The following is a 20,727-nucleotide window of genomic DNA, read 5'->3' as shown; positions in this document are numbered from 1 at the left end:
TACGTTTGATTCTTTCACTGATAGGTAAAATGGCTGGTTTCATAAGAATCTTTCCTAATATGTGTCATCACTTATACTCACAGAGAATGGGTAAAAACCATTAATACGACAGTTCCCAGTTTCTAGTGAGTCAGTATTGATAGTAGGCGTATAGCCTACACCTCAGACTTTAAACATTCAATGCAAGGTATATTGACAAGTATATGTGAAAAGAGTGCTATCACCAAGCATCTGGGATAGTGGTTAAAACATGACACCAGACTTTTGGAAAACATGGAACGCAGTGTCACTTGGAATGCACTGCAGAAAAAGGTTATTTCCAAGTTCAACAAAGAATTGAGTCTTATTGTTTGTATTTGCAGTGATTCAGCTACGTATATGAAAACATTGTGTGATGGCTTGTCAAAATTGATACCTGAGCTGAAGTGCTTCCCTGTAAGAGATCCTTGCCACTTGTTAGATGGTATGCTGAAAGCATCTTTACAATCTTCAGAGTTAATGAGGAATGCTATTGACTTTTCAGTCCATTCTGGTGCACTGTTTTCTTATGCACAGGAACTGAAATGCAAATATTTATCATTTTGTGCTTTGTGTGGCATCAAGGAAAGAGTCATCCCAACTGTGTCACTTAGCTTATGGTTCTCATTCCAAGGGGCTATGAATGCTATATTATCCATGGGGCAACTGTTTACAGAATTGTTGCTGAGTAATGATGCCAAAGGCAAGAAATGTGAGGATCTTTGGTCACATATTGATAGTAATGTGAAAAAAGTACACTCTACTGCATTCTTAGATTTTTACAGGAAAACATAACTGCTGTAGTGGACATAATGAAAAAACTAGAGTCTGAAAACACCATTGTCTGCCAAGTGTTCAGCATAATTGGTGTAGATGTGAAACATCTCCTTGAGAGTAGGCTGGGTGACACCTTTAGTGACTTTGGCACTGCAACATGTTCCGTGTTAGAGTGCTTGCCACTTGGTAAGCAAAGCAATGGTGAAGAGCAATTAAGGAACTTTTATTTTACAATGTATGAGAAATGGCTTGCAATGATGCATAGAAATGTCCTTTCACCACCAATGGCATTTGAAGCCAATGAAACCTCACTGTGGTACTCTGTTTTAGATCCCTTCCGTACAGGGGAATTTCCTCCGTAATTTCATTTTTGACCGCTTCAATAACTCTGAGGGCATAAGCGCCCAGCTCAGCGCAAATGTTGCAGAACTTGCCCTGAGAATCGCAATCTTCAAGTGAACCAGTATTGGCATGGAAAGCTATGTCAGTGGCCAGAGTTAACAAATTGTGTACTGGCTGTTTTTGCGTTGCCCATCTCAAGTGCCAATGTGGAGAGGGCCTTTTCACAGAAGTTTACATGGGAAGGAAAGAGCGAGCACACATGACCAAAGACTCACTGAAGAAGTATAGTATGGTGTACTACAATAAGTTTAATTTGCAAAAATCTATTTTGACCTCATATACACTATACTTACACTGCCTATCTACCATGCGCTATCAGTGCAGAAAGCAAACAATAATGAAAGCAAAACTTTCCATAAACACCGGAAAAACACTGTTTCTGTAGTTTTTAATGGCGCGAAACTATGTAACCACTGATAACCACTGTTTTTTTAAGGTATTGAAATCACTTGAAAACACTGAAAAATCCCCACCAGAATTTACCAAAAATAGAAACTGAAAACAGGAAAGCCTAGACATGGTGCATGAATACTCGGCAACGGGAGACCGTGAAAATGATAAACAATAGTCGTAATCAGCCTAGATTAGTCAGGTCCCAAAAAAAGTAGGAAATTACAACATAGCCCTTACATATAACGTTATGCTTAGTGTTTGATAAAAGGGTCCTGACTGAGGACTACAAAACACTGCTGTAGGGTTATTAAAAGACATAAATGTGGAGGGCCCCTACTCTATGGACACCAGATCGCAACAATTGGATCCTGCATTTTAGCAGGTCCCTCAAACTGCGTTAAAAGCTACTTTCTAAAGAAGACCTTGGAAAAAGCTCCCGGGAGCTTATCCCAAACCCTTAACAGTATTGTGTGGCTTTATTCTTGCTGGAAAGATCTTTATACTAAACAATCCCGAAGGTTACAACATATCAGGTTTATAGAAGGTATACCTAATAAACTCAATGACAATGCCTTGTTACCTACGAATCTTGTAAAAAAGGTGATTATAAACAACCTTATCCGAGAAGGTGGGGATCATCGTGAGAAAGCTTCTTATCCAATATTCACACCACCACAATCTAAGCATTGCTACATTGTGCATAACTTGTTTTACAACGGTAAGAAGAGTCATTCTATAGATCTCAACACCTAATACTTTGTTTTATTTAAAAATCCCCATGTCAAACAGCAAATATCAATCATAACTAAACAGATGTACCCGGGAAATACCCAGTTTTCATGGAAGCATTTAACGACTCTACCAAGTAACCCAATGACTACTTGCTGGTCCACTTAAAAAATTAATTCTAGAAGACGACAGACTATGGGCTAATATTTTCCTCCCTTATATCCCCATCACTTACACACCTAAGACCAGGCCCAGAGCCTATAAAAAGATGAGCTAAAGACTTTTCCTAACATTCACAATCTAGAACTTATAATATAAGGTGTTGACCATGTCTGGCTGTCTACGTCATAATTTAGTCCAACTAAAAATGCTGGTTACAGCCAGCCCCAATCAAACAAAGGCCAACCTGTGCGAGGCTTCAGACGATTTCAGAAATAGCCCTAAACACCCTAAACGGTAACGTCCCTTAATCAGAGCACCAGTTACGGGGGCTGAAGAAGAAGCAGCACCTTATCAAGAAGCTCAGTAATAAAAGGGCAACCCTCATTCCCAAGAGGAAACTGGAAAAGAAGCCGGGTGGTTGTATAGGGTACTTTGTTGGACATAGCTATGCCAGCAATTACAAGTATCCTATCCAGGCAGGGATGGAGCATGTCACGAAGATGTATCTAGTGCCTAGACAACAGTTGGAACAGCTGGTACCGTCTACGGATGACACCTGGGATACAAGGAAAAATTAGACACTCCATCTTGATGCTGAGATGAAAGAAATTTTGAACAAGTGTGATCTAAATCCGTACGAGAAAGTGGGTCTTTACTCCATCTCACTAAACAACTTTTTAAACTATTACAAGCAGTGAAATACCAAACAAAATATACTAACTCTATATGGCCCTGGCTCTGAACAGCAGCCATCAAACCCTGTAATGCCTCAACATCTGGCAACACCCACACCTCAATCAATCAATCAATCAATCAGTACATTTGTAGAGTGCACTACTTACCCGTGAGGGTCTCAAGGTGCTGGGGGTGGGGGGGGTCCTACTACTGCTCAAATAGCCAGGTCTTGAGAAGCCTCCTGAAGGTTAGTAGGTCCTGGGTCTGCCGTAGGAGGATGGGGAGGGTGTTCCAGGTCTTGGCGGAGAGGTGGGAGAACGGTCTGCTGCCGGTGGTCGCTGTTCGGATGCGGGGGATGGTGGCGAGGGTGGTGGTGCCAGAATAAAAATCAAAGTCTGAAGTCATGTTTTAAATTCCATAATTGTATTTAGTTTCCATTACACATATATACATTACATGGCGTTACAATTTTGACAAACTGTGTATTGCATGTTAACAAAGGCTTTCAAATACACATTTATTTCATTTCTAAATGTCATACCCTGTGACATTTTACTAATAAAATATTTACAGTGTTCCCCGCATGTGATGGCTACCCTCATCTTGTTATATTCCCTCTGGCAGCAGCTTTTTTTACATACCTAAATATAGGTTTGTATAGATGCTATGTTCGGGAAACTCTGCTGAACTGTCAAACACTGTGACCGTGTCAATATCCATAAGCAGGGCTCCCCAGTGTGTTCCATCCTCTGTGTTCTGTGATCTGTGTTAAGGACGAGCATGTGGGATCTTTTTACCCCTATTTCCCCAGGTTACTTGTCGCTTTGAAAAACCCCGAAAAAATATTTCCTAGCTTATTTATGACAGCTTAAGAACTTCTGTATCTAAATCATGTCCATATCACCATTGTTGAAAGATAGTCAAATAAAATCAGCTGGGCGTGGTTGACCTGAATGACACCTGAATATATTCGCCAGACTCCTTTGCATTGATAGTAGAATTGTTTAAGGAAAACAAAATAGTTCTTCTGCATGGCTATTTCCAACATGGTTGTCAAGAATTCTGTAGGGATCCAATGTGGTATAGGGCGCCTGTTGAGCGAGTCCCTTACAACCCTTAATGCAGCTTGTTGTGGTATAGATGTATAAAGTGAGGCTACGTCCAACGTGACCAGCCACTGGGTGTTGGCATCAAATGGCTGTCCCTCCAAGAGTTGGATCACGTGGGTCGTGTCACGTACATATGACTTAGTATCTAGTACAAAAGGCTGAAGAAAGTGATCCAGAAATTGATTCAGGGGTTCCAGGATTTAGCCGCAGCCAGAAACTATTGGTCTACCAGGTGGTTTGTTGAGGCGCTTGTGTACCTTGGCTAGGGTATAGATAGTTGGTAACCAGGGTTCCTTCTGGATAAGGAATTCTCCTTCTTGTTTGCTTAGAAATCCTTGATGTATACCATCCTCTATTAAAGCTTGTATGAGGTTCCAAATCTCACCTGTGGGATCTCTGCATATGGGCAGATAGGTGTCTTGAACACTCAGTTGTTGTTTGATTTCATCCACATAATCAGTAGTATTCTGTACCACCACAGCGCCACCTTTGTCTGCACTCTTAATCACAATGTCCCGATTGTTGCTGAGGGATGTCAAAGAAAGTCTCTCTTCTTTCGTAATATTGTAATTGATATAGTTCTTTTTCTCAATCAAGTCCATGGTTTCTTGTAGTACCACTTGTTCGTATGCCAGAATTCTTTGGTTCATTAGATAGGCCGCTGGGGTAAATGTAGAAGCTGGTTTGAAATGGGTGGCTGTTGACAGAGGGTCGTATGTATGTTTATTGAAGTAGTATTTGAGTCTGATCTTCCTGAAAAATCTTTGTAGCTCAAGTTTTGTCTTGAAAGCGTCAGGTCGATTCGTAGGTACAAATGAAAGTCCTTTTTCCAGTAATTGTCTTTCAACTCTGGAAATCTGATGACTGGATAAATTGATGATGGAGTCCAGTTTTTCAACTTGAGTGGGAGGGGCCACCCTTACCATCTGTAGGTCTGTCTGCGAGTGGATATCTCTCCATGTGTGTCCAGACCAAAACGGACCCTGGGGTTGCCCTGCTGGTTGGGCTGTTGGTTCTGGGCATTGACCTGGAGGCTGAACTGTGGATTGAACTGGGAATTGAACTGGGGTTTGAACTGCTGGTTGTTCTGAGGGTTGTACCTCCCTTTGTTCCACCCCCTTAGGCGGTCCCACACTTGGCCTGTCCCCCTGCCCCTGCCTTGAGGTCTCTGTCCTTCCCCTAAAAAATAAGCACCCTGGTTATTTTGGTAACTAGTGCTAGGTCTCTCTGTGTCTGAATCAGACCCACTTCCAACTGAGGAGTCAGAGAAATTGGTAAAGCGTCTTAGGCCCTGCCTACTTTTATTTGTGTAGAAACCCTGGCTATCCTGTTGGTAGTAATCATCAGACAGGTATGGGTAAGTGAATTTTTTGTCGTAGTTGCGGATATCATTAGAGAGTTTATCAAGTTTCTTACTGAGTGTGATGGTGTTGAACTCAGCCAAAGTTTTTTCCGCTCTTTCTAGGGCCTCTTTTGCACCTGAGATTGCGTTGTCATCTAGGATCTCTTCTTTGAGAATAGAAATATCTTGTATCACTGTATGAATTTGGAAGTATAAAATTCTGCAATGTGTTTCTGTTTATTGAATGTTATCAATTCTGATACATAAATCAATGAAAATCCTTTCTCTGTGTTCTTGTTCCTCTTTCCCCCTTTTGTTCAAGAAATGTTTTTGCTTTCAGAAATGTATTATATGTTATGCTGAAGTAACTACGGCTAACTACAATACGCATTGTTTCTACCCAAGGGAACCATTGTTCTTAATATACATTCTAATCACTCCAAAAAGAGGCGCACACCTTTACATCACATTATGGCCACAGGTTCCCCATGGTTGCTGGTTCGCTGAAGTCTCCTGCATGGCTCTGCCCCTATGTGATCCCACCCCCAGGGACACATGACCCCTACGTCATTTCCGGGGCGGTACTCTCAGGGGACCAGAAGTCCCAGTCAATGATCATGTCACTTCCAGGGTGGGACAACTGTCTCTTTTTGGATGATGAGTAAAGGTATCCCTTTCTACTACTCCAATCATACTGGTAAGGAAATTAGTGATTGAAGAAACAGTTTTAGCAATCTGAACTTTCTGCCCCGTAGGGATAATTGATCTCCTCATACACATTTCATCCGCTATTCCTCCAACAGCGACCACACAGGTGCAGAATTCCTGAAGCACTGCAAAGAGGGATTGCCCAGTCCAGCATCCCCCAGGCTCTGATGTGCTCAGGTGGTCCTGCTCTTGGCCCGGTCTTTACCTAGGCCATGCCTGGGCATATCCCGTATACGTCCTGCATGTGGTCATCTGCTGCATACTAAATCCCACTCCTCCCATGGACCTGCCTTCTCTCCGGAGCACGGGGTTATGAATGATGAAGTTAGCAGAGTCCTAGTGTAACTCCACTCACAATTTGTATGACTGTTCCTCCATCCTGGGGTTATGGGTGGAGGTGATGGCCATGCAAAGCCAGACATTGCATCTTCCCTCTCTGTTTTCTCTCCAGGCAATGCTACTGCATGACTTTGCTTGCACCCCCGATGACATAGCATGAGCACTGGTTCTTAGCCATGACTCTGACCATGGTGAAGCTGTGTTCCCTGCACATTGGTGCTCCCCAAACGCCTCTTCTCATGCAGAATGGCTCACTGCAATGTTCCAGACAGCGTCCTCTGAGAAGATAATTTAACCTGTTACTGACAAGCTCAATGTATATCAACAGTTTTGGGCCCCATTCATTCAGGTCGATGCTTGATGAGGCCGTGCCCGGCCCGCTCTGTACCTGGAATCATGGACTCCCCACCTATGGGTGTATCTTCTCTCTACAGTCACCTTCCTCTGTGCCCTACCCTCAGCCTCCTCCTCTACCCTCCTTCACCCCCACTTCCCCTACTTCCCTCCTTCCCGTACCCCCTTCTCCCTTATTTGTCTCCACCTGTGGTTTGGTGGTGGCCCCTTATCTGTCTTTCACTGCATATGCACTGCTGAGGTCCTACCTTCCCCCCTCTCTTCCATGGCCTTGGCCATCACCTTCCCTCTCCCCTCCGTTCTATTTTGTGTTCCAGAGTAGTTAACACAGCAGGGGTCCCCCATCGGCCTCCTCCCTTCCTATCCTTGGTCTTGTTTCTATTGTAGTTCATCTTCTCTCATGCCATTGCTCAGTAGAGCCTGTATTCTCTATCTTATTATTTCTATGGTTCTCAATATGAAAATGAAAATGAAAATAACGATTCAAAAAAAGGACCCTATTATCCCAGAAGAATAAGCACGAGGCTGAGTAATGAATGAATTCTTTTATTTGTGTGGTTACCTAAAACCATTACAAATTATAACGCAAAAAAACTTTTGAAGATTGAAAAATAAAATATATATGCAGGACATTTTTAACATCAGTTTTTCTTTTGTTTGTGTTTTTTGTGTGCTTATTTTATTTAAATTCTGCAACATAGGGATGGGATTTTAAGGCTAAAAGAGCCCAGTTGTTCAGTGATGGCCAGACCTCCGGGACGGTGACCATGACATGTTCGGGGCTGCCAGGCTGTTTGCCTGTGGAGACTTGTCCTTCAATGTTGTGCAGGTATAGTAAACAAATTTCCCAAAGTTAGCCATGTGCTTCACAATATACAGAGTGTAAAGCTGTTGGAAAGCCTCCTTTGCGGGTGCCCATTTGGAGAAGAATGGGTCTGAGATAGATTCTATGAACTAGCCGCAGGGCAGGGCAGCAAAGTAAGATGTGTGCCAGGAACTCTCTTTTGTAATTGCAGAGGTGACACTCCGTAATGCCCAGCCATGCATTCCCTGTTGGATATAATTATTTTAGGGGAAGCGGATGTAGTCTGGCTGTGAGGATCCGATGTAGAGCTTGTCTCCCCATGGGCTGCATGAGGTGGAGCTTGAGACATTGAGTTTCATTAAAATATCTGGCTGCCAAGGATTCCATGACTAGACTGCGAGAACGTAAGCGTAGTTGCTTTTTTATTGTTGTTTTGATGATAGCATAGTTAAGTATGCTAGGGTCCCATTTCCTTGTCGCAAGTTGCAGAAGATCTTTGGTTGTAGCAAGGCAGGCAGACCAAAGGTTACTTGGTTGTAGGAAAATGAATTTTTTGATGGCCTTCATGGTGTTCTCCGGAGCCACAGTTGTTAGATAAAAGTATTTCGGCAGCGCAGCCAGCTCTTCTAATTTTTGTTGGTTAAGATCGAATTTCAGGCAAATTAAGATGTTCGTAGTATGGGCTGGTAAACGAAATATCTTTTTAAATGCTGTGCAATGTATTTTTTCCAAGTCCTGCGTGAACCTCCCTGAAAATGCCTATTGCTTCTAGTTAAGGAACAGTAGTAATTTAGCCCTCAGTACTCTTTGAATGGCCATCGTAGTTGGACTATCTATGATGGCGTATAATTTGCAGAGGGCATATGTGACCATCTTTCCTTTCTGCTGCAGTTTGTGGAGGTGGGCAAGCTATTGCCCAGTGTCACATGGTACTGGGCTGACCTTCCGCCGGTGCCGAGGATCAAACCGTGATCCCCAGCACCCAACGTCAGTCACACTGTCTCACTGTCACACTGGCCGCTGTGCCACACCTCTTCCCTTAGCTCCGTACAATGCTCTGCCCATATCTGCGGTGTACAAATTAAAAAGCATTGGTGCCAGAACGCCCCCGATCTGCAGCAATTTTCTCTGTGCAGACTCCCTCGGGCAGGGTGCTCCATTATGCCGAATCATTTTTAGGGCGGTACAGACTACTACCTTGCCTGCAACAGTTATATCAACCGGGGATCTGGTGGGCTCTGCTGTGATGTTATCCATTGGGTTATCCCCTATGGTACTGTGGAACTGTTTGGAGAAGGTACTTTCAAGTCAACAGTGCACAGAGATTTCACATGAGCTACCCAAGTGTCTGCATTAAGTGAGTTCTCTCTGCTGGAAGTCCCATGGATTAGATTATTTAGATATTACCAGAATTCTTGGGACTTGCACGGAGCCAAAAGCGCAAAGATCTTCAGACATTTTGCCTCTGGGGATTCATGTTTTGCCTTCCAGACCTGTTGGGAGTGGGTCTTTGCTGATAATTTTGGATGCTTTTTGGCAGACTCTGACCCAGTTTTTTGATACTCCCTTCATTTGGTGTTTAGTTGTTTTGCACATTGCTTGATCGCTGGAACTTGACCTGGGGAATGTGTTAAATTAATTGTGATTCTGTAGTTGGTGGTTACTCGGAAAAACAAAGCTAGTTTGTATGCAAATTATTTGGGCCGGTCTGCCAGCCAGTCCATGTCGATTTCCATGAGTCACATTTGTTCGCTCCATGGAAGCACTGCATAAATTAGCCTACCTTTTCGTAGCCTCTCACTTAATAAAATATATTCTATGGTAGTCTGATTGTTGAAGGTAGGTGAATGGATTACCCCTGGCTTGGATGCTATGGCTTGGATGCTGTAGATAAAGAATGAGTTGTTGCCAAATGATATGTCCGAAAAAGGGCATTAAATCTTCCAGTACCCCTAGAAGGGTTGCCATCAGATAACTGCTCCCCTATAATGTGCGTATTGAAGTCCCCAAAACTGATGGGTTCCATGGATGCAAATTGTGTGAGCAGGGTTTCAATCTGTATAATCAGTCGAGTGAGCTTATCCTTAGAGCTCTGCCCGTGGGGATTATAGTATACATTGATTAAAAGTATTGGTAATTGGACGTCTACCATGTTGAGGCCTTTCAGAGTACCAGATAGGAACATGTCAGAGGGATTCTTTATCTCTGTGAATTGCAGTTTCAGGGCATGCTTAATGTATATGGAGATACCCCCGGAGGGTCTCCCAAATACGTTTCCTTGGTTGCAGGTTTGAAGTATTCTGCATTGCCTGCTAATGGGATGGATGCAATTGCCCATGTTTCTTGGGCCCAGGTTAAATCGTCCTCTTCAAGGAATGTGATTAATGATGGGCTTTGCAGAACCTTGATCATCCCAGCAACATTCCAAGTCATGATGCTTAATGGTTGGGGGCGAGCTGATGTGCATCTATGCTGGACAGACCCATTGCTTGGAGAGGACCTGAATTTTGATGGCCAAGGTGCCTTACTTGATGGGGGCCAAGTTGGAGGCGACCCAGCCCCAATAGGCCGAATTTGGGGAGGGTGGAGCGCTAAAGGGGGAGATGGCTTGGAGAATGGAAGTGACCTGTCTCCCCCCGCTCAATCCATCAACCCTGCACTGGATGTCATGTTTGCTTGTTCGAGGGTGCCTTCTCCTCACCTGGTCCCCCTCAGTATGCTAATCGTGGGCGTTTTCTTTGTGGGTGCCTGTAAAATGAATTGATACTTCTCCTGTTCCAGTCTCCACATGTCGATTCCCCATTCTCCAAATTGTTCTTTTCAATGTAAATACTTGCTGGTATGTCCGGGATGGCCCAAGTTACAATAGTTTGTTCCTTCCCTGCTTGTGGGAGCGAGGGGACAAATTGCACCCTGACAATGTCCCTGCTTGTAATATGGGATAATGTCTGTGTATGTTGGAGGAGTGTCAGAATATTTGATCTATTAAGAGTATCAATGTTCCCCTTTGAAATGTACAATGAGGTCATGCTCATTTTTGCCAGGTAACCTCCACCTAGGGCCAGCGTATTTGACCTGAAGATGCAGTCATTATGGAAGGGCCTTTGTGTTGTTGTAATTTTGCCCGCATGGTTCAGCATAGACTGAGAAACTTTCAGGAGGCCTGGGAAGCCGAATTCAGTCCTTCAGTGCAATTTTTTAGGTTCTGTTCTCATGGAGGTGGCTTGGGCATGTTGAGGCTGTGGTGTTGGTTTTCCATTGACGTTACACAGGCTTTTTAGGAGATTTTTTCCGTGCCTGGTATCACTGTGGGTACTGATGGGACTTGGAGCCTGGGTTGAGGGCCAGGTGGTAATGATAATCCCAATCAAAGGGCCTCCCCCTAAGTCAGCCCCACCACACTGGCTTCCCTATCATTGTTTGCAGTTAGGCTGGTGGGCTCGGGTGGGCAGTAATGTGACACTGTTGGATCAAGACCTGCTGTTGCTATGTCCTCAGGCATGCTACTCCCTGTCTGCCTGGAAGTGCCCCTGTGACAGCCTCCACATTTGATGGCAGATTGATTGTATGCGTAGTCGATGGGGCTGGTACTGATGGATGTTTAACATGGGGATTCTTGCAGAATATGGGGAAAAGAGATTGATTGTTTTCTAGTTTGATTGTCAATGCCTGAATTGCTTATTCTTTTTTTTGTTACAAGTCTGTTCAATTTCACTGGGGGGTTCATAATAATAGTCTCTTAGCGTGCTTTTTTTGCTTTTTAAGATGTTTCTTCTCCCTCCGCGTTGTTGGCGGGGCAGACTGATATACTTCCAGCGAGATTTTGACGTCTATGTTGTTGGGGGCAAGGTCTGCTGTGTGGTTGCTCCCTCCTGTCGTTCCCTCTGGTTATGAGCGGGGTAACGACTGGGTTTCTGTTTTTAGTGATTGGTGGGGTTGGATTGATTCTGTGTCTGCATCCCTGGCAACTACAGTATGGTCCTTTATGCTCTTCTCCAGACTCGCAGGGTCTGAGTGTGTTCTGATGCTGAGTTTTAATTCCTCCACCAGCGAGGAAAGTACCGTCAAGAGCGATGACAGTTTGTCATTTAGAATAGGGCACAGATATTCAGGAGTGGGAGTTAGCAGGGTTGGATTGCTAATGGTTGCAGCCAACTTATCGATTTTCTTGACCATTTCGGCCATTTTTGTTGCCATGACTTGGAGGGTGTCCATTTGTAGTTCGAGCTTCTCCGATTGCCGTGTTAGCAGGTTAATGGGAAGTGCTGACTGACCTTAGCAGGTTGTCCTACGCGCATGAAAGTTCAAACGACAGGAGCGATGGAGATCTGTGCAAGAAGTCACTTGACTCAGGCTCAAAGGATGAGCCTATGGGAATACATGATTCATCCTTACTCTTATGAATTGTTGCGCCTTGTAACAATGCAGCGGTGTCCATTTCTTTGTTTGGGGTATGGAAGTTGTCAGCCAAAATTGTTGAACTTTTACACGGACTACCGGTGTCATCCAGTGACCCCCCCGGCTGTTGCAGCGACCAGGTCCCTTTCCAGATTTGCAGTATAGTTTAATGTGTGAGCATCGAGTAGAGCTGGGCAGGCTCCAAGTTATGGCAAGACTGGGACCTTCATTTCCTCCTCATAGGTGATGTAGATATGATGGACCGGTGGGGTGGCTCCATTCCCATTGATAGGGGGATTGGTCCTATTTCATCCTCCTCTGTCTGGATGGTAGCCTTTGGGCGTGCCTCTTTTATGGTTGTGGAGGTTGTTGTGACTATGAAAGGTTCAGAGCCCTTGGGGGCCTCATTGTCCTTATGTAAATGTAAATGTAAATGTGCAGGAATTTATATAGTGCAAAATCACCAAGCGGTCTCTAAGCGCTTGCTTAGGGAACCCATCCTGGTATTCCCCTGTGAGATAACCCAGCAGGGCATCCGCAAGGTGAAAGCCAGGCATCCCGCCACGAGGGGCCCATGTGGAGATTAAGCAAGCTATTGCCCAGAGTCGCAGAGTGTGAACCCATGAATTGAGTATGCACTGGAGCGAGAATTATCGAGTCCATGGACATTTATGGACTCAAGACCCAGCCGAGCCGGGAATTGAACCCTGGTCCCGGGCTGACCTCTGCTTCCAGGTCTGCCTTCTCTAACCAGTGAGCCACATTTCTCCACTTATGCATAAGTGTAGAGGTTCAGAACCCTTGGAAATCTTGTCGTCCACGTTTTCGGCGTACATGTTTGTCCACACTGGGCTGCTCTCTAAAGAGGCAGAATTTTGGACCCTTACCCAACTGCGTATAACGTACGATTTGCCAACATTGGGCTGGTCCTTCAGCTGATCGGATACCCCCCCACAGCAGCCTTGTTTGTAAGCATGTCCACAGCTATGGGCTTAGGGTTCTGTTTTGATGTTGGTAATCGGGCGCATTCTTTAGACATTACGGTGCCTGTAGCCGACCTCAGAAAGAGGGAAGGAGGAGGGCTGATAGTGGGCCTGTGAGTTGGGATGTTATGTGGAGGGATGCTCAAGGGGCTTAAAGGGACGGACCAGAAGCCGTTAGGTGGGAGGATCGTTAGAACAATTCCAAGATGAGGCAGGCCGGTAGGAGGGTAGCAATGTAAGACAGATGTACTGAGCAGCCCCTTCTGACCCCGTGGCACAGCCCTTGCCCTTACCCTTGCCGCTCCTCACCCTGCCCACTCCACACCTTGGGGTAGGTGCTAACGCTCACTGGCCACCAGTAGGAGGAAGGGTTCCTGGTTCCTGATCAAAGTCCTGGTCAAAGACTAGGCCCCAGGAGCATAGGGAACCAGCCTGCAAGTGTTGTGTTAGATTCCAGGGTCAACGGGGGCAACAGGTCATATGTCCCCCAGTCCATCCCTGTGTCCTTTCTCGCAATTGCCTATTTATGAGTGGCAGATGATGGTGGAAGGGGCCTCATGAAAGCCTCATGAAGGCACAGAAACTAGGAGATGACATTTCTGTGATGGAAAGTTCTGGAATCTGCGTGAAACCACAAAATTCCACCCACCCCGCATTCACCAAAGTCTTCCAAGAAAAATGGTACCTCACTTGTGTGGGTAGGCCTAGTGCCCGCGACAGGAAACAGCCCAAAACGCAACATGGACACACCACATTTTCACAGTGAAAAAGGACCCCTTTTTTTTGCAAAGTGCTTAGCTGTAGATTTTGAACCCTAGCTCTGCCAACACCTAGGGAAACCTAGCAAACCTATACATGTTTTAAAGATAGACACCCAGGGGAATTCAGGATAGGGGGAGTTGTCTGGATCTCACCAGGTCCTGTTACCCAGAACACCTTGCAAACCTCAAATTTTGTCAAAAAAACATATTTTCCTCAAATTTCTGTGGGGGAAAGTTATGGAATCTGAGTGAATCTACAAAATTCCACAGACCCCACATATCCCAAAGCCTTCTGAGAAAAATGGTACCTCACTTGTGTGGGTAGGCCTAGTGCCCGCGACAGGAATCAGCCCAAAACGCAACGTGGACACACCTCATTTTCACAGTGAAAACTGACCCTTTTTTTGCAAAGTGCCTAGCTGTAGATTTTGAATCCTAGCTTTGCCGGCACCTAGGAAAACTTAGCCAACCTATACATATTTGAAAACTAGATGACTAGGGGAATTCAGGATGGGGTTACTAGTCTGGCTCTCACCAGGTTCTGTTACCCAGAATACTTTGCAAACCTCAAAATGTGTCAAAAAAACCAAATTTTCCTCATATTTCTGTGGTGGAAAGCTCTGGAATCTGTGTGGATCCACAAAATTCCACCCACCTCGCATTCCCCAAAGACTTTTGAGAAAAATGGTACCTCACTTGTGTGGGTGGGCCTAGTGCCCGCGACAGGAAACAGGGCAAAACGCAATATGGACACACCACATTTTCACAGTGAAAACTGACCCTTTTTTTGCAAAGTGCCTAGCTGTAGATTTTGAACCCTAACTCTGCCGACACCTAGGGAAACCTAGCAAACCTATATATTATTTTTTTAAACAAGACAGGGGAATCCATGATGGGGTGACTTGTCTGGCTCTCAGCAGGTTTGTTACCCAGAATCCCTTGCAAACCTCAAACTTTGTAAAAGAAAAACACACATTTTCCTCACATTTCTGTGGTGGAAAGTTTTGGTATCTATGTAAATCCACAAATTTCCTACCACCCATCATTCTCCCAGGTCTCCTGATAAAAATGGTACCTCACTCATGCGGGTGCCCCAAATACCCGTGATGGGCAGGGGCCCAAAACGTATTGAGGAGACATCTAAATGGTCTATTACAAAACAATCTGGTTTTTCAAGGGGAGTCACCTGGGCTTTTGGCCCCAGGCTCGGCGGCCATCTTGGGAAATCTACCAAACCCACACATTTCAGAAAACTAGACACCTGAGGGTGTGCAGCAAGGTATGGCTTGTTTGGGTCCCCCAACGTTTTCCTACCCAGAATCCCCTGCAAGCTTCAAATTTAGCTGAAAGAATCACTTTTTTCTCAGTTTTCTGTGTGGGAAAGTTCTGAAATCTGCATGGATCCACAAATTTCCTACCACCCAGCAATCCCCCAGGTCTCCCAATATAAATGGTACCTCACTGCTATGGGTTGGTCAAGTACACGTGACGGGCAAGTGCCAAAAATCTATTGATGCAACATCAAAATTACCTATCACAAAACAACCTGGTTTTGCAAGGGGGGGCCCAAGTGTTTTTGGCCCCTGGCACAGTGGCCATCTAGGGAAACCTACCATACCCACACATTTCTGAAATTTAGACAACCGGAGGAGTCTAGCAAGGTATGGCTTGCTTGGGTACCCCAACATTTCCCCACCTAGAATCCCCTGCAAACCTCACATTTCGTTGAAAAATCTATTTTTTCTCACATTTCTGTGTAGGAAAGTTGTCGGATCACAGGGCTGACATAAGTTTCCTACCACCCAGCATTTCGCCAGGTCTCCCGATAAAAATTATACCTCACTTGTGTGGGTAGGCATAGTGGTTTCAACAGGAAATGGCCCAAATCGTACTGTGTAGACTTCATCTAGGGAAACCTACCAAACCCACACATTTCTGAAAACTAGACACCCTGGGGAGTTCAATGAGGTATGGCTTGCATGGATCCCTCAACGTTTCCCTACCCAGATTCCCCTACAAACCTCAAATTTAGCTTAAAAAATCAAATTTTCACACATTTCTGTGTGGGAAAGTTCTGGAATCTATGTGGATCCACAAACTTCCTACCATCCAGCGTTCCCCCAGGCCTCCCGCTAAAAATGGTACCTCACTCGCGTGGGTGGGTCAAGTACCCATGACAGGTAAGGGCCCAAAACCTATTGAGGCAGCATCAAAATTACCTATCTCAAAACAACCTGGTTTTGCAAGGGGATCCCCTGGGTTTTTGGCTCCGGGCTCGGCCGCCATTTGGGGAAACCTACCAAACTCACACATTTCAGAAAACTAGACACCTGGGGTAGTCCAACAAAGTATGGCTTGCGTGGATCCCTCAAAGTTTCTCCTTCAAGTGCCAGTCCACGCAAACCGCCAGCCAAAGACCAGTCTACGCATACCGCCAGCCTAGCGCCAGTTCATGCACACTGCCAGCCAAGTGCCAGACCACACACACCGCCAGCCAAGGTCCAGTCCACACACACCACCAGCTAAGCGCCAGTCCATGCATACTGCCTGCCAAGCGTAAGTCCACACACACCGTATTAAAAAATGTTTAACACTAGGCCTACCCACACAAGTGAGGTACCATTTTTCTCAGAAGACTTCGGGGGATGCGGGGTGGGTGGAATTTTGTGGATTCACACTGATCTCAGAACTTTCCATCACAGAAATGTGACGAAAATGTTTTTTTTTTACCTAAGTTTGAGGTTTGGAAAGGATTCTGGGTAACAGAACCTGGTGAGAGACACACAAGTCCCCCCATCCTGGATTCCCCTTGGAGTCTAATTTTCAAAAATGGTTTCCCTATGTGCCGACTGCGCTAGGGCCCAAAATCCACAGATAGGCACATTGCTAAAAACAAGTCTGTGCCGAGTGGGCTTTATGCCGCCCTGGGGGGGAATCGGAGCGGTTTACCCCGATATGCCCCTAAGGGGGGCAGAAAGACTGTGGCTATTTTTAGAGGGGGTGGGGGCATTGGTATGCACATTCTAGGCCGCCCCAACGCAAAAAAAAGCCATTGGAATCGCTGGCACCTATTGTGCTTTCTGGGGGTGATCCCCAAGCAGGGGTCCAATGGCGAGGGGGGGCATTGGAAAGGGGAATTCTCCCCTTTTCAATGATACCTCTCCCATCTTTCTACATGCTCAGGGGGCTGAGATAGCCCTCTAAGCACATAGAAAGTGAAACTGACAGGAGCCTAAAGGTGTGTGCGCTGATCGTCATTTCACAGAAACCAGGGGGGCCTTGGAGCTGGGGAAGCTCTTCCCCATCTCCCGAGTCTTTGGGGGAGAAAAAGAAATTCCTCTGGTGCCTGCACCAGAGGGATTTCCGGTGCCATGTGCCAGGATGGCCGGAAGTCGTCCTGTGCACACAAGCACGATGGCTCCCGTCCACCGGACATACAGAAAGGGTTAAATCAAGCAATAGCCAAACAATAAATATTTCTTACGTTGTGCCACAAACTAAGAGCCTCTAGACCTGGTACTCTGGATAATCTTAACTGGCAAGAGGTCAGAACCAGTACAAGTAACTCTTTGCAACTTTGGTTCCTGAACATGTCTTTAGATATATTTACCAGGCAAGGAATCTTCGGAACCAGGAGCTGGCTCAGGTAGTTTTAAAACACTGTTTCCATCAGCGCTCACAAGGTTATCAAACTAGAGGACAAGAGCACGTTAGCACAGTGAAGGCATGCCTGGATGGTGCTAAACAGATACAATGCAAACGTTCTTCAGGTGTTTCTGAGAACAAGTTATTCAAATATGTTAAATTGAAGTTCATGCACCATCAATTTGGGTTTTTTCCAACCTTGGACATTTTTCCCAAGTGGCTCAGTTTGCCCGTAGACTCCACCTGCAGGCTCTCCAATACACGAAAAAAACCCTTATGCATGAAGATTTTTTTGTGCACAGCACTTTACAGAGAGTGCAGAGAGCTCTTGCACAGAACCTTTTATATTGTTAGTGTGCAGACTTGCAGACAGGCCCTTCTGGTGTCTCTGAATCCCTTCAACATCCACTTGAACATGAGGCTGGTAAAGTTTTTATCCAAGTTCAGTGAAAAGCTCATATATAATGATCAATTGCATTAAATCATTTCAATGGTCATAATATATTTATACTTTAATTTGAATAGTGTTTATTTATATCGCACTTCATAATATGCACTAAACGGCGAAATGCGATCTACCAAACATATTGTTGAAAACTTATCTGAGCTTCACAACATCTGAGTTTACCTTTGGCAATTACGCGCAACCAACATCCAATGCGAGCTCTCTCAATAGATCCATCATACAAGAGAAATAAGACAAGGGGGTCTACTCGTACCCCTGATTTTTACTTTCTTAAAAAAGCTCTAAATAAAAAAAAATTAAAAACAAGCACTAAAAGGATTTACTACTAAAAAAGTTACTATTTTTTTGCTATTCATGAACTTCGATTGATTAGGAAGTTTAGGACTGCGAAAAATCTGCAGTCAGGGAGGAGGGGGGACATAAAGGATAGGACAGGCCTATATGTGTACGTGCAGAGTTCTCCACCCTGACTGCAGAATCTCCACATTTGTAAACTTACTGTTTAATTGAAGTGTGTGAATAGCAAGAAGATGGTAACCTTACACAAAAGTACACAAAAGTGTAAATGTATCTTTGTGAATCAGACCCCAGCTACTTCTATTACTAAACTGACCAGAGAAATTGTTTAAGGTGTCTGGGTTCAAAATTAATTACCAAACATCTCACAGCATAGGAATACCTGACCCTTCTCTTACTACTCACATCCACTTTTAAAGACTTCGTCCCCTACTTGTGGGTCATTATCCCAGAACAAAGTTGAACGCTTATACAAGAACAATGTTCCCCGGTAACTGTACACTCTCTTCAAGGCCCTGGCTTCCCCAGCAGCTCTCTGCCCCTTGCATCCAAATTCTTCTACTCCTGCCCGGGATAGCAAGATACTACACAGCGGCCGTCACCACTTTATACTTACAGTTACGTCAGACTTTTCATAGGAAGTGAATTTTTTTGCTAATAACTTTGATGTCACTTTGCAAATATTCATGAAGCTTTCTTGAACAAAGATGCCCCTCCCCCCAGCTCCTTCCTCTGAAGGTTTCGGGGTGATCCATCAAGCAGGGACCGAGTAAAAGGGGGTCCCAAAATGCAATTTTCTCATGCACTTTCCTTAGGAAATGTTATACAGTGCCAAAGCCAAAAAGGCTGATCAGAAGTAAACCATAAAGCGTGCTTTTTGTGATTTGGTGTAAATCAGTTTAATAATATTGGAACAATCAAGGTTAAAAATGAATACATTTATTGAAAGCTGGGCTCAAGTAAAAACAATCAATCCTCTTTATTGACTGAGGGGCTTTTTGGAGTGAACTCTCTGATTGTGCTTTACAAATACATATTATCAAATGTTACATATTAATTTAATGCACCTAGACAACATTCTGGGCACCCTAGAAAATCATGTACACCATGTGACAGCTGTGTTACCCCCTAAACCAACAGTCTTTATTCTGTAGATTAAATTGTGATGTTCATGTGATATAACCTGCTTGGTTCCAGTCCAGGGAGGACCTGGCTTGGCAGTTCGGGCTGGACTGTTCCCATGAGGCACAGGGTCAAGACTGATTTGCATATGGCTGGGTCCAAACTGGAATGGCATGTTGAGCATTAAAACAGTGGATTTAGGCCCAGATCTCTGTACTGGGGTGAATGTATGACATTGTTCTGCATTCTGTCCATCAACTGTTGTTTTTGCGTTCATGTGATATAAAGCACAATTCCTGTATTTTATAATCACAACAATAATGCCCCGTCTGAAACAATCACAAAGGCCTTTAACAAACAGCATCATTGCTTGTTGGGTTCATGATGCTTGCATGAATCAGGCTTTTAATTGAAGCTTGAATCTTGCCTTGTAAACCTGTCTGCAGAGGGCCTTAGCAGAGAGGTGCTCTCAGAAGGTATTAGAATATTGTTTATACCAACAATAAAACCTTGGCATAATGTGTGTAACAAAGAGGCAGTGTCGGTGTGTGTGCAGAGGTTGGTGGCAGACCTCAGACAGTGATGGGCCTGTAAATGGTTCTTGGCTTCTCTGGGACCACACCTCACAGACCCTCCCTCTCACCAGCCATCTGGGCTCTCATATGCTTATCTGTGCAGGTCCCATTGAATCTGCCCAGTCTCCTGATCTCTGGGAAACTCTAGGCAGCACTGGGCGTCCTCAGCTTTGTGTTCTAGTTTCATAATTCCCACAGCTATGAAGAAAGAGGTGCTCTGTGCGGAAGTAATCCGTCCTTTAGCAGGAATGCACAAGTTCTATATATCTTTCTTTCTTTATTCCCATAAAATCTATTCCTTTCTCCTACATTCTTCTTCTAACTCTAGAATCTGCTCTCTCTCTCCCACTCTCTCTGTCTCTGTTCCTTTCTTTCTCTCTCTCACTCTGCCCTCTGTCTCTCTCGCTCACTCTGCCCTCCTGCTCTCTCTCTCCCCCCTCTCTCTCCTCCTCTCTCTCACTTTCCCAGCAATGGCTGTTCACAGCAGGGAAAGATAAAATATCATACAGAATAATCTTAAAAAACAATAGTAGAAAAAAACACACTCACCCATAGCAAAACAAGTACTGAGCACTTGAAGGTGGAACAAAACCTTCAGCAACATTTTCAAGATTCTGAAAATAGGAAAAGACAATTTAACACCAGTGTCACTTAGGTTCAAAGGTTT

General features: G+C 44.7%; 1 protein-coding gene across 1 annotated transcript in view; it reads right to left on the bottom strand.

The window, feature by feature from the left end:
* LOC146859550 (CD5 antigen-like) overlaps positions 1-20,727 on the bottom strand; it is a 613,604-nt gene that overhangs the window by 455,505 nt on the left and 137,372 nt on the right. The window contains exon 2 of the mRNA XM_085650248.1: positions 20,610-20,674. Within this exon, the coding sequence (XP_085506374.1) occupies positions 20,610-20,664 (55 nt within the window). The 5' untranslated portion in view covers positions 20,665-20,674. The remainder of the gene's footprint in view (positions 1-20,609; positions 20,675-20,727) is intronic.

The sequence above is a fragment of the Triturus cristatus genome, chromosome 3_2 (genome assembly GCF_964204655.1).
Source record: "Triturus cristatus chromosome 3_2, aTriCri1.1, whole genome shotgun sequence".
Classification (NCBI taxonomy): domain Eukaryota; kingdom Metazoa; phylum Chordata; class Amphibia; order Caudata; family Salamandridae; genus Triturus; species Triturus cristatus.
This window is presented reverse-complemented; position numbering and strand designations above follow the sequence as displayed.